This window comes from Sinocyclocheilus grahami, unplaced genomic scaffold, assembly GCF_001515645.1.
Source record: "Sinocyclocheilus grahami isolate Dianchi unplaced genomic scaffold, SAMN03320097.WGS_v1.1 scaffold50.1, whole genome shotgun sequence".
Taxonomy (NCBI): domain Eukaryota; kingdom Metazoa; phylum Chordata; class Actinopteri; order Cypriniformes; family Cyprinidae; genus Sinocyclocheilus; species Sinocyclocheilus grahami.
Window position 1 is genome coordinate 1,006,045 of NW_015505229.1, and position 17,702 is coordinate 1,023,746.

General features: G+C 36.2%; 1 protein-coding gene across 1 annotated transcript; it reads left to right on the plus strand.

The window, feature by feature from the left end:
- The first annotated feature begins 3,269 nt into the window (after nt 1-3,269).
- Nucleotides 3,270-12,040, plus strand: LOC107583152 (ETS homologous factor-like). The gene is made up of 9 exons (XM_016269267.1): nt 3,270-3,426; nt 7,371-7,479; nt 8,381-8,629; nt 9,365-9,421; nt 9,604-9,663; nt 9,803-9,871; nt 11,371-11,400; nt 11,612-11,807; nt 11,894-12,040. Exons 2-9 carry the CDS (start codon nt 7,380-7,382, stop codon nt 11,991-11,993), a joined length of 861 nt encoding a protein of 286 aa, XP_016124753.1. The 5' UTR covers nt 3,270-3,426; nt 7,371-7,379; the 3' UTR covers nt 11,994-12,040.
- The last annotated feature ends 5,662 nt before the right edge of the window (nt 12,041-17,702 follow it).

Below are 17,702 nucleotides of genomic sequence, written 5' to 3' on the forward strand. Positions count from 1 at the left end.
TGTAGCTGTAATTGACCCTAATAAAATCATCCACTCTCTTTCTTTTCTGTCTCTTTCTCCACCTCGTGTGAAATATTAAAGATGACAGCTTTGAACGTGCTGATGGGAGCCTAATGAAGGGATCGTGAAAATGAAGGGAAGGAAGGAAAGAAGGATTTCTCATATGTAATGAGCACGTGAGCTGTAGCCCTTTCTCACCGACTGAGCGAACGTCTCACTTTCACTTTCAGTTTTCTGGCAGCGGTTCCTCATGACTCAGCCTAAATACTAGTCTTAAATCTAAACCATGGCAAGATTAGATCTTAATTTAATCTTGACAGTGTTTGAAAGGGTACAATGAAATAAAACGAAAACAATTGACTACGTTTTGAGGGGACTTTCAGCTTAGAGTCTTTCAAATGTACATGAGGTGTACAGACAAGCCAATAAATCAAAGTGGGCCTTCTTGCAACAGTTAAAGCTAGTAAGATGATAACATATTCACAGCATCAGATGGGACAATCGCACATATGAAACTAATTATGAATTTAGTTCTATTTTAGTTCTATATAGGAACTATTTAAGTTTTTTATTAATTAAGGTTATCGTGTGTGGCAATACTTGGTTTGCTTTTATTTATTTACTGTTTTGAGATTAATTTTCCTTTTCATTTGCTTTTACTTATTTTATCCAAATCGTACAGAAATAAAATACAATAAACATTTATATTTCACTACTAATATTTTAATTCCAATAAAATACAATAAATCATCCAGTGTTTTCTTTCATTCAAATTAAGTTGAAATAAAATTAAATATAAATAATGAAACAAATAACTTAAAAAAAACACACTTGGCAGCTTGACTTGGATGAAATAAAATATATTTAAGTTGAAGAAAAAAAAATTTAAAAGCGAAATAGAAATATTAAAACTAAAAAATAAAAATATCAAATGTACAAATTGCTAAAAATAAACTACAATTAAAAATATTAAAATAAAAGTTCATTCAAAATATGAATGACTATAACAGTATATAAATAATGATAAAATAACTGTTCATATCATATTAAATTCATATTTTATTTAAAGATTTTCAGTTCACAAAACTTCTCACACTCCACACAATGCAAACTCTGTTGCTTATTAACTAATGTCTCAAATCGTGATAGCAAACCTTTTTGTGCTTTTGCTTTGGCAGAGCTGCTGTGCAGATGTTGCTTTGGCCGAAGTATGTGAGGCCACAGATGTACATAATATCCAGCACATATGTTGAGTCAGAGTGAAGCACAGTTCCTCTGTGATTTACCCATTATGTCTCAGAGCTTCAGAGCCTCTTTAATAAATGGTGTAAAGCTTCCCGCTAACCTGAGTGCTCAGGGCCTGTTTCTGCGTATGTCAGGGAGCTTTCAGACCTCTGATCAAGGAAGCGGCACATTCTTCTGAGAACGGGAGACACGCGGCTTGTGTTTTGAACATATTTTGTTAGACAATGGAGTTTGCAGTGTGAGGTTGTTTTGTCTTATGCTAACAAGCTGTCTGGGTGTAAGCAGTTAAGGATGGGTCATATTATACAGTAGAGGATTCCCAATGTTTGGTGTTTAGATTTTTTTTTTTTTTACTATTTTGTGATGAATTATTACTGCATTGCTGTTGTCATTCGTTTCACTGCTTTTAATTTATGCTATATATATATATAAATATATATAAATAAAATCTATAATAGTCTATAATTAATAATAAAAAACACTGTTCTTATCATATTAAATTCATATTTATTTTATTTAAAGCTTTAAACATAATATTACATATTTAAAATGAACAACTAACTAACTAATAATTGTGTGTGTGTGTGTGTGTGTGTGTGTGTGTGTGTGTGTGTGTGTGTGTGTGTGTGTGTGTGTGTGTGTGTGTGTGTGTGTGTGTGCATTTATACTTATATATACATACATACAAATAGTGGGTATAGGAAAGAAATTGGTCAGAGAGGCGACCAAGACGCCTACAGCAACCCTGAAGCAGTTGCAGGAATTTATGACAAAGAGTGGTCATTGTGTGCATGTGACAACAATATCACAAATTCTCCACAAATGTGGCTTGTGTGGGAGGGTTGCGAGAAAAAAGCCACTCCTCAAGAAAGGCTACATGCAGTCACGACTGAGCTTTGCCAAAACGCACCTTGAAGATTCTGAGGCAGATGAGACTAAAATTTAATTATTTGGCCTCAACACCAAATGATATGTCTGGTGGAAATCCAATCTCCAAATAACAGCATTCCTCCAGTAAAGCATGGAGGTGGTGATATCCTGTTATGGGGTGTTTCTCTGCAGCAGGGACTGGAGCACTTGTGAGGATAGAAGGAAACATGGACGGGGCAAAATGCCGTCAAAATCTGCCCTCTGCCAGATAGTTGTCGTGGGGAAGAAGGTTTACCTTCCAACATGACACTGACCCAAAGCACACAGCAAAACTGAGCACACAGTGGTTGAAGAAGAAAAATGTGAATGTCCTTGCATGGCCTAGTCAGAGCCCAGACTTAAACCCCATTGAATGATTTAAAGACTGCAGTCCACCAACCGTCACCATCTAATTTAAATGAGCTTGTTTTAGTGCCTGTAAAAACGTAAGTAAATGTACGTTTTATAGAACCACATTTTACGTAAAATACATACGAATTATCATGAGATCACGTTGGACAGAGACATATCCCAACAGATGAAAGGCTGTAATTAAAGCAAAAGGTGGATCAACAAAATACTGACACAAGGGGGTGAGCCTTTTTCCAACTCAGTGATTCTGTTTTTTGTTTTTTTCTGACATGTTGGTGTTATATCTTTCACTTGGATGTCATAAGTTGCACTGAGTAAATACAGCTGGATAAAAGAAAAACCCGTCTTCATTTCAGGCTGCAAAGCAACAAAATGTGATTATTTTAAAGGGGGGTGATTCTTTCCTATACCAACTGTACATAGCATGCATATACGTTTTAATCTCAATAAAGCTGTCTGGATCACATAAAAAAGGGCAACTGGATAGTTGAGTTCTTGTTAAACATCAATAGATTAATCACAGGCAGGATTTCTGAAGCATGTGGGTGAGTGTGTGGGCGAGCGAGAGAGACACTGATAGTGTATTCATAGTGAAAGTGACTTGCTACAACAGTACCGTTTTTACCGTATGCAAATTCCTAGTACCCCACCTGGCATGAAAATGAGCCAATCAAAGCAGCAGGAAGCAGACGGAATAAAAATCCTCATTGGTGAACGAGGTCGCACTCTGTCACAGACGTTTGGCAGGCCTAGGCAGTGCCACAGGTGTCACAACGCAACCTCTCCATTAAAACTCAAATCGTCTCACCCATACAGACGCTGACAACTTTAGAAAGAGAAGAAAGAAACATTTAACTTTGAACCAGTAGCAGTCCGCCTGGATCACATTCAACATCTCTGGTGAGCAATATGATACACTTTAATTCTCTTTGATTCTCTGCAGAAAAGGTTTCATTCACTGATGCACTTCAATGATGATCCCAGATGATGATGCAAAACCATTTTAATTTAACAAGTGACATACAATAGTTGTAATGTATGTGACTATATTTAAAAGGAATGTGAATTTTGTGCCTTTTTTTGTCCTTGCTTTTACTTTGGGCAACAAATCACCATTTGCTTTATTTTTGTTATTTTTTTACATATTTTTGCATAAATGCATATTAAACCAGTTCGAAATCAAGAAATATTTGATAGGGATATTTGGATTAGAGCAAACTGAAAATGTTAAACTCAAGAAATGATTTTAAAGCAAGCAACTTTTCGAATCAAACATTTCACAAAAATACATTTTTTAGGTTTTAAAATTTAAAAATGTATACTGTTTCAAATAAATAAAAAGTACTTTGCGGTCATCATAAATTAGTGGACTTGACTTGTACATCCTCTAAATTGGGACCAGTTAATGAAGAGTTGCTAACAGTTTTATGAAAAGCATAATTTGTTTGCAGATGCCACTTGGTTTGATTATTTTTATGTAATGCAGTGACATTCATACATTTAATTGTAACTTGAGCGTCCAAATTCTATTTGGGGCCTCTGAAACTTGGAAACACTTTGCATACTGTGTACAACACATACAAATTGAGTGTAAATGGCCCCTATTTCTCCATAACTGATTGGTAAAGGAAGATGACGGCCTGTAGCCCAGCTTGTTGGGTCAGTTACTGTAAGAAATGTCATAAACACCAAAATATGTTTATAGTTTTCTTTCCTCATATATTACAGTAGACATCACCATAGTAACACACCAGTCTGGGATGAAATACATCAGATGGGTTTCATAATGGTGAAAAGAATCTGGCAACCTGCTTTTCCAGTTAAAAGAAACAAAGAACAATTCATTAGTAATTTGATTTATGAACGATCTTTCCATTAAAAAAAATAGATTCATATCACTATGCTAGACAAAGGACTGTTATTATGCAAAATGTCCATTCATAATTGGAAATCTGTAAAAGTTAACAAATTAATTCATTTTAGTAATTACTTTTTACATTTAAGTTTAAAGGTTATTAAAACAACTTAGAGTTTTTATTATTAATATTATTATTTACAAATTCATAAAATATCTTTATAATTATTAATGAATAAAAAATACAATAATTAAATTTTAATGTAGGAGTAAGGCTAAAATTAAATGTTTCAGTTTATCTTAACTAAGTTTTGGTTGAGGGTTTTTTTTAGGACAAAACAAATGCTATGTCTCTAATTTCCTTTATTTGCTCTTGGTGTGAACATTATCTATTGTTAGCATAGCTCCCCCAGTTTTACACACATTCCATAAAATGATCTGCCAGGTCATTTTAGGATCAATAAAAAGACAAATTTAGGCCAGATTTCAAGTAGGAAGTTTTTCACATACAACTTTAAACACTAATGTATAAGAGAATTTTCCACAGTTGACTAAGACATCAAACTAAACAGGTTTACAATCCTTCCAAGGAATGTCAATATACTTAGTTCTTGTAAATAATGTAATTTTTACTATATCTCTGCTGAATCACATTTTTACCATGCAAGTGTTTTTTGATACATTCATGTCCTGAAGTTTTTCTGTTGTTGTTTCCTTTGTATAATATGATTGTTATCTGGATTTATATATCTATTCCAAAACCTAGCAAGGTCTTTCTGCCTTCTAAGAGGACGTTCACACTAACAGCAACCTGAAGCGTCAAAACAACCATACCTACGACCTTCGTGAAAGTTAATGTTTATATGATTTGGGAATGTCCAGTAATGCAACAAAGTTGAGAAAGGTCTAGCTTTATGCAAATGAGCATCATCCTGATGGGACAGCCAATAGGAATACATTGGACATCACGTGACCCATGTCATGTGAGATACTGTAGTTGAGTGTACTGTAGTGAGCTATACATCTCATTTGAGCACACAATTAACGTTAGAATATCCAATGCGACATAAACCAACATCTTAAATCTCATAAATGACTGTTTTGTAACAGTCACCATAAGTAGTAACCACAAAAATAGCATTTTTTTTATTTACAATGGTTTTCTATTGAGTGTCACATTAGCATGTTGTTAACAGAGCAATATACTCAAGCATAAAATAGGCATAAACATTCATAGCACAAACAAATATTGCTTAAAATACTTTCGAATTTTAAACGCGTGTTCACAATAAGCATTTTATCCATCATCTTGGATTTTTCATTGAAGTTTTGGAATAGGGTCTACAATGCTTTTAAACTAGATTTTTAAAGGGGTCCTATTATGCTCTTTTACAAAGTCTTGATTTTGTTTTGAGGGTATACTAGAACAGGCTCTCATACTAGGTTGTTCGAAAAAATATTTTACATTATTACAACACCTCTCTCCCCAGTCTGGCATGAACAGCTCAAATAGTTCCTGTATCAAATGAAGGCCTGCCTTCTGAAATATGAAATGTGCTGTGATTGGTTAGCTGGGCCAGTGCATGTTGTAATTGGCTCCACTCTGCGCCAGGTCGGGAAATGTCATACCCCTTACCACAGTTGCCTGCGAGCTTCAGAGTAAATATTGCATCAATATCAAATCAATTTGAGTGCGATTTAAACCCGGATGATTATAACCACTCTAAGTTTGTCTGCCTTGGGAAAGCTAGCATGTCTCTGACATAGTGATAACACTCGTTGCCTTCTCTAGTGCAACTCAACCAGGTCCCATTCGTCGATATTTGTCACAAATCCCAGAAAAAATATGCATTGTAGTCCAAATGAGTCATTTGTTGTAGTTTTTGAAAAGTGATTTCTGTTAAAGGGCATTATGCTAATATTTCCACATAGTGAGGTAGATATGTGGGGGCGTGTTAGAACGAGCCGTTTTAGGGGGGCGTGGCAGAGTCTTAACTTTGATAAAGAATATCTCTTTGGTTTTGAGACTTTAGTCTTTGCAACTTCAGGGATCTTATCTATGCACAATCAGCTTGTAACACTCCAAAGAGAAAGCACAACTTGAAATCGCATCATAATAAAATATCTCCTTTTGAAGTGGACTTTGAGCTTTGTAACTTTGCAGATCTTTTTTATGCTCAAACAGCAACATTACAGACTAACTAAAGTTGAAAAAGTGAAAAGGCATAATAAGACCCCTTTAAATGATCATAAGAACATTAGTTTATATAGGGTCAAAAGACATTTCAGGATACTTGATCAGGAGTCGATCATGCTCATGTTTTTCATTGAGATCCTGTATACAAAACCTGCACAAAATGGTGCTTATGCAGTAGCTTTCAGCTAACCTGTAACTCACGACACAGATTCACTACAACAGTAGATGCTTCTAAACAGTGTTTTGTATAATGCTGAAAGATCATATGATACAAGGTATGACTGCACTATTGATCTAACTGTTAAACTGAAGGACAGGTGGACCTTTTATGTATGCAAAGCGGTTAGAAACACTGACACATTCCTGTGCAAATGTGTCTGCATGTGTGGTTGAATGACACCCACACAAAATTCACCCCCTCCCTTTACCCCTTTGAACATATAAAAGACCTTTGTTTTCCCTCACCAATCATAACTGTAAACTGGTATAACGTCTACACTTTAATTATATGTCCTCTTTTGGCACAGTATATATGTTTACTATTAAAAGAATGTCGTCAAGTGTGCTGTCACTCTCCCGTTCAACAAGGATGGTGCAGTGTAAGGCTAAGTCAGAGGGTTGTTGGGTCAAATCCCACAAAGAACAAGCTAGAAAGCATCAGCTTTATGCCCAAGGCTAAGTTGGTTTTTTCTAGTCCAAGTTGCTCTTCTAAGGTTACATTGTGTGAAAGTTGCAGAATCGTTTCTGGTTGTATGGCAAGAAATAAACATTCCTTTCCATTTCTTTCCACAGCACTGGATCATGGTCCTTCAGGCCAGCGGTGTCATGAGTATCCCAGCTACTGTGAGTGTTGACAACCAGCCACCTGCTTCCTGGACAACCCACTACAACTGCACTGATGGTAACGTTCTTTCTCTATTAACAGAGATTAATATTCCAGCATCCAGTACAATTCCGGTACAGATTTTAGGTTGTTGGTTTCGTTTATCGCTAATCAGCTGAGACTTTTCTGGCAGGCTAATCATTTTCTCTAGCAGTCACTGTTGGAGTTACTAGGTTATCAGTTGCCTGCACAAGGGACCATGTACAGATAGTGAAAGTGATTCACGTTTATCTAGAAACCATGTACAGTACTTTTATTTGCACATTTTACAGTATATAACTGAATGTTCTTCTGTGAATATTAGATTCACCGTTGCTAAAACTAGCTGTTCTACAGCATACAGTATATTGTGTTTTGGATGTTGGTCCCTACATGTGATGCTAGTGTGTTGTAATCATCTTTATCAAAGGTCTACATCCCTGCTCCTGGAGACCCACTATCCTGCAGAGTTTAGCGCTTACTTTAATCAAACAGACCTGAACAAGTCAATCAAGGTCTTCAGAACTGCTTGAAAATCATAGGTGCGTTTGTTGAAGCAGGCTGGAAATAAACTTTGCAGGATTATGGGTCACCAGGGGCAGGGTTGAAGACCTTTGCTCTAGCTAAACCAGCAAACAAGACTTCCTTAATCAACCTGCTTCAACAAAATGACCATTCTAGTGAACCAACTTCACCAGCAAGCTTTGCTGGGAACAGTATGATTTGAACTTTAACAGCTCCTATAACCAGTTTGTAACAGTTTAACTTCATTCTGGTCAACGTAGTATTTTTAGCTGGTGCCCATCAAGACTTTCTCTTGGTCAACCAACTTCACTAAAAAGACCAAACCTGACCAGCACCAAATCTGCCCCAACCAGGTTTCAGTAGGGACATTTACTAAACTCTTTTGAAACCATTCTCCCTCAACTTGCATCCGCAGTGACATCCGGTTACATGAGCCGGCTCTGGTCTCAGGATCTTCACCCACAAAACTGGACCAAGTACCAGGTATGGGAATGGCTCCAACAGACGCTGGACATGCACCAAATTGATGCCACCAGCATTCCCTTCCAGAACTTTGACCTTGACGGGAGGCAACTGTGCAACATGAGCTTCCAAGACTTCACCCGGGCAGCCGGATCCTTAGGTTCCATTCTTTTCCAAAGCCTGACTGACCTTAAGTGGAACGGTATGCATCTTAACTCTGTTTACCCTTTCAACCCTGAACGAGATGGTTAATGTGATTTTGCCATATTCCTGGATCAACAACTTTGTTGGTCCTGCATCAACATTATCAACGAGATACCAGATTGTTATGGTTGCGTTTGAAAGTTGACTTTAAGTTAGCACTTCTTGTCAATCTATAGTTTTCCTTATTTTCTCTGAATAGGTATGCTACGGTAAAGTTATTTTTGAGTAGGGATAGGGTTTGGCTTTCGATTGTTTGCTAGGAATGTTATTTCATGATCAATAAAGGAGGATAATCGAGGTTGGAGCCATAGATTTAGGGTGACCCAAGTTTGAGTCCCAGCTTGTGGCCTTTTTGCAATCCCATTCTCCTCTCTCCTATCCAATTACTTCCTGTCTCTCTTCGACTGTACTTCGACTTTTAGAGAAACAAATTATGAAATGGATCATAAATCCAGGAGGGTGTTGCTAACGAGACCCAGAGTTTCATAAACAGTCAGTGCTATAAGTTTAATACACTTTCCATTACAGTGTATTACTAAACCTAATAAAGACTAGAAAGATATATACAGGTGTCATGTGAGAACCATACCAACAAGTTAAACTGGTTTAAGACAACATGATACGGGAGTGACTTGAAAATTTGATGGTAGTCACTGCAAAATAAGCACTATTATGGAGACATATTTAGGCACTCATTTTTCTTTTTTGTCTTTTCTTATTTAATGTCTCACAGGTCAGTATGGTCACACAGATATGTTTACACCAGGGGACATTAAAACAGAAGTAGAGAGTAAGTAACCACACACAAAGTAAAACTAAAAGAGCTTTTGGTTTCATTTAAATCCTTATAGCATAACGTTTCAGTGACTTAACATTGAACCACATCTGCTGCTGAAAACAGAATTTTACAGATTCTCTTGAAATAGACTTTTCATATCAAGATTTTGTAACCAAGTACTTCAATTTCCTTAGCAGACTTCCCTTGTTCAATCCTCCCCTTCAAGGAAGAATCCAACTTTTACAACACTTCAGGTACCTATGAAATTAAGATTTTTTTTTTTTTTTAAGTATTTGGTTATGTATTTCCTGTTAAAACAAGATGATGTGTGTATATATTATTTATTTAACCTAACAATTTGACAATATTGTGTCATATGTTCTCTTTCCTCAGAACTGTTTGATTTCAAAAGCTCATTCCAGCCCAACACCATATTATCCTCACCTGCTCCCTCAAGCCCAGGTAAATGATCTTAATTTGAACTGCACTAAATCTTATCCTAAAAGCAGCATTCTCCTTGCTTCCATATAAAAAAGTACTATGCTGATACCATGGTATGGTGATTGTGTCTGAGGGTGTCCAAAAAATGTCCAAAAACTTTGAGGATGTTCAAGGTTAAGTTATCCTGATGCATCTATGTATTGTATCGGACATGGGTTCAGTTCCCGGGAATGCATTAACTGATAAAAATGTATTTATTGAATGCAGTGGAAGTTGCTTTAAATAAAAGCATCTACCAAATGCATACATATGTTTTAACACCCTTGCAAATAAATATTTTTATAGAGAAAGGTTTATAGTTATAATACAATGCCATTTGCCCCGGGTCTCTTTGCTGTGTTCTTCCTTATCGCCTGTGTTACATAACTGAAATGATTTGTTCACAGCAGGCACAACGGACTGAGATCAGACCAATTAGATAGGCATGCAGTGCTGTTGCAAAGCTACCAGACACTTAAACTAGACAGTTAAACACAGGAACTAAAAATACTTACAGGTGCATCTCAATAAATTAGAATGTCATGGAAAAGTTCATTTATTTCAGTAATTCAACTCAAATTGTGAAACTCGTGTATTAAATAAATTCAATGCACACAGACTGAAGTAGTTTAAGTCTTTGGTTCTTTTAATTGTGATGATTTTGGCTCACATTTCACAAAAACCCACCAATTCACTATCTCAACAAATTAGAATACTTCATAAGGAATTCAAGAGGAATATGAGAGACACCAGACCCAACAATGCAGATGAGCTGAACTCCGCAATCAAAGCAACCTGGGCTTCCATTACACCTGAGCAGTGCCACAGGCTGATTGTCTCCATGCCACGCCGCACTGATGCAGTAATTCATGCAAAAGGAGGCCCAACCAAGTATTGAGTACATGTACAGTAAATGAACATACTTTCCAGAAGGCCAACAATTCACAAAAAATGTTTTTTTTATTGGTCTTATGAAGTATTCTAATTTGTTGAGATAGTGAATTGGTGGGTTTTTGTGAAATGTGAGCCAAAATCATCACAATTAAAAGAACCAAAGACTTAAACTACTTCAGTCTGTGTGCATTGAATATATTTAATACACGAGTTTCACAATTTGAGTTGAATTACTGAAATAAATGAACTTTTCCACGACATTCTAATTTATTGAGATGCACCTGTCTAACACATGCACTTCCCCAATCGGTTTTCCTCCAGTCCCCTGAATGGACTGATTTTGAAACTGTGATTTTTCTTTTCTTCCACGGAACATAAAATGTCCAAGCTGATCTTTTCCATACAATGAAAATGAATACTGACTACAAAAAGGACAACAAAGTACCCGTCAATAAGCCTCATTTTCAAAAGCCAGAGATGTTTAAAAGCCAAGGTTGAAGTTACTATTCACAAGTTTTCCATGATCCATAAGAAACGTAAGCTGTCACTTTAATAAATGTGCTTTCATTTTAATTTTCTCGTTTCAGATCCCAAGCGGTCACAAGTCAAAAGACACAGTGAGTTGAAAATTTTCACATCTTACTTCACCAAAGGGGGTTTTTTTCTGTTAATGTGTCCTGAACTTCACCTGGTGTTTGTCAAGAGAACCTGACAGCAGCACATACCGAAACCTCTGGCACGTGGATGTTGCTTTTCAAGTCTTGAAACTGCTTTAGATTCCTTGTGATTCTCATCTAACTACGTTCACACAGTCTCATATTTCCACAGACCCTCGCGGGACGCACCTATGGGAGTTCATCCGAGACATTCTCCTGAACCCCGAGCGTAACCCCGGCCTGATCAAATGGGAGGATCGCTCCGAGGGGGTTTTCCGCTTCCTTAAGTCGGAAGCCGTGGCTCAGCTTTGGGGCAAGAAGAAAAATAACAGCAGTATGACCTATGAGAAACTCAGTCGAGCAATGAGGTAACATCTTCCCTGGAATTTTGCTACTTTTTTAAAGGATTCTGATCAGTATTCTGAGCTTCTTGCATGTTTCTTTCTCTCCAAAGGTATTATTATAAACGAGAGATTCTGGAACGGGTGGATGGACGTAGACTTGTCTATAAGTTCGGCCGAAATGCTCGAGGCTGGAGAGAGTCTGAGAAGTGAAGGACTTTGTCTTCACATGTAGCTTCCAAGTGAAACCTATATTTATAACATTATTGAGTGTTGTTTTTTGTTTTTTTGAAGTACTTGTCAACTTATTATTTGATTATATTTTTAAATGCTCTTTACATTGTTTACATTACAAATGTACCACTAATTTTATATGCATTTGACTCTAAAAGCGTAAATGTTTTGTATCTACTGTGAAAAGTCATTTTTCCTGAATACAGGGTCCTGTTCATCAAGTAGAATGAACTCAATTTAGAGTAGACTTAAGGCCTTTTCACACTGAATGCGAAAATTCAGATCGAAACAATAGATCCCTATGGGGCTATTCACACCAGGCGCGATCATTCTCGGCACAAGAAAGTGAAAGTGAGGATTATTTTTCATCTTGTGCGGCGATTTTTCGCTCCGCGATGAAATGGGCCGTCCAATTAGATTTGAGCTTAGATCACGTGTCACTGTTGCACAAAAGGGCGACAGTGGTGGTGTGGTTTCAAAAACCAGTGTAAACAAACAAAGAGTGGATGCTGAGTTCTTGTTATCATTCATATCTGAGAACAGATTTATTCTCACATGCTCTTTATAAAGAATATAATTTCTATAAATTCTCCACTGAATAATGTGTTATGAAGAGCACTGTCCGTTTTCTTCCACGTGCGCGAGTGTTATGAGTCATAAGTCAATCATGTGATCATATCTCCTGCCCTTCCCTATGAAAAAAATTAAGAGAAACATTTTTCTACACATGAAATATGAAAGCAAATAGACATATGATTGTGTCGATATATATTTTCTGTTTGTGTTTTTATGCAGCTCATGATATTTTCATAACAATAAAGGATGTTTATGACAAATGATAAGCAGGTGTAGCATTCAATCTATTATAAAACATGCAAAGACTGCATGTCTGCCTATTATAGAATCAAAATCAACTTTAGATCACAATTGGAAGTTATTAAAAGCACTCCTCGATGATGGTTTAAAGTGGGTTTTAAGCAATGCATAATAATCACATACATTTTCAAGTGTAGCTTGATGCTAACTCTACCTCTAATTATATTTTAAGATGTATTCTTGTAAGCATTATAGATAGTTTGTGTTTCAAGCTTTATTTATCTTAATTTAATGCTGTATATTGAGCAGCGGATTATGTTAAATTCATATACGAGATAGTGCCAACATATCTGAGGAAAAATGCACTGGCGATCAGTCGTTTCGTGCTCATTGTGAAAGCACCATTCGTCTGTGATTCGCCTGGCTTTTTTGCATCGCGCTCAATGTGAAACGCCCTTTACCCTGGTAAAACAGCAAAGAAGTTGAAGTGAAGGACTAAGATGTAAAAAAAGAAAAAACACTAGGTTGTGGTCTTTATTGTTGTGGCTGTCAATGTACATCATGAAATGTACACCACAAAAGGCCACAATGTAAAGTTTTTATTAATGCTTGTTTATAGGTTGTGCATTTTATAATTAAAGTTATTCAAAATAAGTAATAAGAGTTTTTAAGCCCTAAATTAAGTTTTTTATGTCTTGTGGCAAACCTTTAATTGAGCAGTTTTTGTAATCATTTTGTTTATTTGCGATTGATTGAATAGAAATTGTGCCATTTTTAGACAAGATGGCAACTAAAAAAATTAGCCTGCATATGTAATTTTATGGTTTTCTATGAATCTATTAATTATATGAATCTTGAACATGAAATATATATATAGGCCGATAAGACGAAATGCCAGCGAGTTAATTGTTCCACCGTGCGTGTCACGGCCACAGTGCTGCCACCTCCGGACAATAGATAAACGACTCCCTGCTGCTCCATGAGATAAGAGCCGCTGACACTCTCTGGCCTCTCTCTCTGTTTTCCTGTCAGATTTTTCATAGGCAAATCCCTCTCTCACCTTCTAACTCTTTGCCATCACTTTCTGCAGTATTATGGTTCTTTCATAAACATGATTTCACAGGGATTTATTTAGATTTTTTTAATCGGTATCTTTATCCGCACCCACAAAATTTGCTACTGCTTGAGTGATTTATCTATCCACTCCTATCTGTGACTAAAGAAAACGGGCTCCTATCACGGAAGGGAACCTGTAAAAACAAAGCACAGCGACTGCAAATATGGGAATAACTGAAGCGTTGCTGCTGAAGTGAGCAGTGCTTGTCAACAAGTTTATTATGTGTGGATAATCCACTTAAAACAATATAGTTCCTGTAACTGTGAATCCCAAACCTTCGACTGAGGCATTTTGGGTCTAATGCTAGTCTAGCTCCAGTGTTTTCAATCCAGAGACCCCTGGGGGTCTGAGAAGGAAGGGCAGGGGCTCATATTTTCTTAAAATATTTTCTCTTGAATCTGTGTTATTTTAGTATCATTGAGATGCTATTATAGTTGTATTAGATTTTAGTTTTTTATTTCAAGTTTTCATTTTCATTTTTGTTAAAGGTTTAGTCATTTTTTTGTCATTTTTATTTGTTTATTTTACATGTCTATGTAGCTTTTATTCATTTTACTTTATATAGTACATCATTTTAAACTAAATAAAAGCAATTGATGTTTCCTTGGCAAATAGCTGAAATACTTTTTACTTTTTATTTGTCCTTATTTCAGTTAACGTTTATTTTATTTCAAGAATTTAAATATATATATATATATGCTTTAGTTTTAAAACTGTTTTTAACTAATAATTCTGATTTGAAAAAATGGTGTCATCCATCTTATCTTTTTGCTTCACATTCAAAAACTCCTTTGAGGTTTCAAATGAGATGCATTAGTTCGGCTGATAGCAGGGCCCAATGGCTGAGAGACATATTTTGTGTGTCAGCCATGTACTATGGCCATGTCCACACGTACACCGGTATTTTTATAAACTGAGTTTGTCTTTCTTCCGTTTTAAAAAAAATCTCCGTCCACATGAAAACGCAAACGCATGCTATGAAGCACTGTCAAGAGCATGCCAAACTAACAGGTGGCGAAATAATCTCAACCGTAAAGCCATGTTGGCCAATCAGAAGCCTGAAAAAGTCTCCAATAGGCGGAGATAACAGCGCAGGCGCCAACGTCACAAGCCAAAAACACTGGTTTCGCTGTCTACACGATAACACTGCAACCGGAGTTTTTGAAAATCTTCACCCTGGCAGGCTATTTCAAAAATGTTCGGTTTCAGTGACCTGGTGCTGCCTTTGCGTGTGGACGAACGGCCAAACAGCGTAGAAAAAGCTGCGGTTTTAAAAATAACCGCGTTCGTGTGGACAGGGGCCTGTGTAAAGAAGTTTTTGAACCAAATCACCTAACCCTGCCTTCAAGTTTTGCCTGTTTAGTTTTGGCCATCAACGGCCTTCCATATTCACATATAATTAGAACGATTATTAAAACTTTATAGTTCTAGTTATCATTCTTGATGTGAACAGCTATTAATTTAAGTCGTCACATATCACGTCACAAAATATTATTCACTAGGACTGAATCAATCTCAAATTAGCTTATATAGCCTAGTTCATAAAAATCAAACGTCTGTTTTTAATTACTCACCCTTGTGTCCATGAAATGTAAAAGGTGATTTATTGAACGAAAAATCAATGATTTTTCATTGAATATGAAAAATGAATATCGATTGAAAATGTTGTCATTTGTCCTAACTCTGCGCACGATGATAATACGTAATGACGGAATCCCGATCGAATCATTCCTTTGAGTCGGATCTTTTCAGTGATTTAGTTGATCCAGTTCGCGCAACTGCTCTGATTCATTGATGTTTTGGACTGATCCGATTCCACTTTTGATGAAAGCACACAAGCATATACATAGAAGCCTTTCCCACAATGTGGTGTTAAAGAAAAGGAAATCAACATCAATAACAAGGTTTCATTGCCTCTTTAACGTATAAATTATATTCTAACAGACATTTCAAAGTATGATAATGCTGTCGATGTTACATCACAGTGTCATACACAAATGAAAAAAAAAACTTTGATAATTAGAGGGAACTTCCTCAAACCACAAAATATGAATGAATAATTTAATCACTAAGATGTTCAGCTGTCACAGTTTAAACAACACTTTAATGTGGAATGGGGAAGTGGTTTGTTGTAGTTAAGCCAGACTAATTGGGGTATGTTGATGGAAAACATGACCTTGATTCCCTTCTATTAGTTTCCACAACTAACTGGCAATGTTACATAAAAATCATATTTCGTGCGAAGTATTTCAGAAATCTTATCAGTGACAGTCAGGTCAACAGATCTACACTGATGTTCTGTTTTCAACCACTAGAGGTCAGTGAAAAATGAACCTCCATCCACATGGGGATACATTTTCAGTTTATGCTAATTGTAACCCTGTTCCACAATTCCATGTAGTTTTCTTTTGTGTAGAATGTTAAAAATATTCCAACAGACTTTGCAGGTTAAGGTGCTTTTTAAGATATCTAAATTTATACTCAGTCATTAGATCATCTATTCAAGTCTCAAAGAGAACAAAGACAAAATAGATGAGCTGTTGTGATTTATTTGCCAATGTTTCAACAAAACACTTCCTTAGAATACAAAGTTTTTATGTAACTGCTTTAAATATAAATGGAAACATGCAGCTGGAATTCACATAAATCAGGAAATTGTTGTAATATGTTTTGTTTTGGCGTATGACATTGTTTGGTTGTTGGGCTGTTGTTGTTGTTTTGTTTGTTTTCATTGTCATGTTCCACATGAAGTGCATTTTTCAGGTGACCTTGCAAACATATCGTGTATTTAATGTAACCTATGTTTAGCAGCTATTGTCTTTAAGTCTTAATATAAGGTGATATAAATGAGTCGGTTGAATATGTGTAATATGTTGAGGAACTCCTGGGCTGGTGTAATAATAGTGCACTGGTATTAAATATAAATAAAACCAAGGAATTAGTTATCAGTCGTACTAGGCAAGATGTTGCAGTTGTGCCTGTAATGATAGAGAGTCACCCGGTTGAGATTGTTGATCATTTTAAATATCTTGGCACATATATAGACAGTAAACTGAGTTTTGTGGATAACACTAATAATAGTTTTTTTTAAATGCATGCAACGTCTATTCCTGATACGGAGAATCAGTAGGTTTGGAGTAAGTCAAAACATATTGGAGATTGCCTACAAATCATTGGTAGAGGGTGTGCTGACCTATAATTTAACTTCATGGTATGGGCATCTTAATTGCAAGCAGAAAAATAATCTGGCAAGAGTCACTAATATAGCTAGTAAAATCATTGGCAGACCATAGAATAAGTTGGGTGAGGTTTACACCTCAAGTGTTGGGAAAGCGGAGTGTATGTTAAAAGACCCAACTCATCCTCTGTGTGATCAGTTTGTTTTATTGCCCTCTGGGAGACGATTTTTAATGCCTAGCAAAGACAAATATTTATAAAAAGTATTTTATACCTGCTGCGATCGGATTTATTCATCAAAAGCTATGTGATTCACTATGATGTTTTTATGTGTTTTGTAGTATGTGTCTGTATGTGTATTTGGTTTTCGCTGGTGTGGTCAAAGACAAATTTCAACCATGGTTGACAATAAAGATGTATTGTATTGTATTGTATTGTATTAAATACTATTTATTTTATTCATGTTTTGATTATATTATTTTAATTGTGTGTGTGTGTGTGTGTGTGTGTGTGTGTGTGTGTGTGTGTGTGTGTGTGTGTGTGTGTGTGTGTGTGTGTGTGTGTGTGTGTGTTATTTC

What these genes read in the sequence shown, in the direction of transcription:
- LOC107583152 (XM_016269267.1), top strand. Translation starts at nt 7,380, where the DNA reads ATGGTCCTTCAGGCCAGCGGTGTCATGAGTATCCCAGCTACTGTGAGT. An exon ending in CCACTACAACTGCACTGATG is followed by an intron (nt 7,480 to 8,380) that starts GTAACGTTCTTT and finishes TTGCATCCGCAG; the next exon opens with TGACATCCGGTTACATGAGC. An exon ending in CAACTTTTACAACACTTCAG is followed by an intron (nt 9,664 to 9,802) that starts GTACCTATGAAA and finishes CTCTTTCCTCAG; the next exon opens with AACTGTTTGATTTCAAAAGC.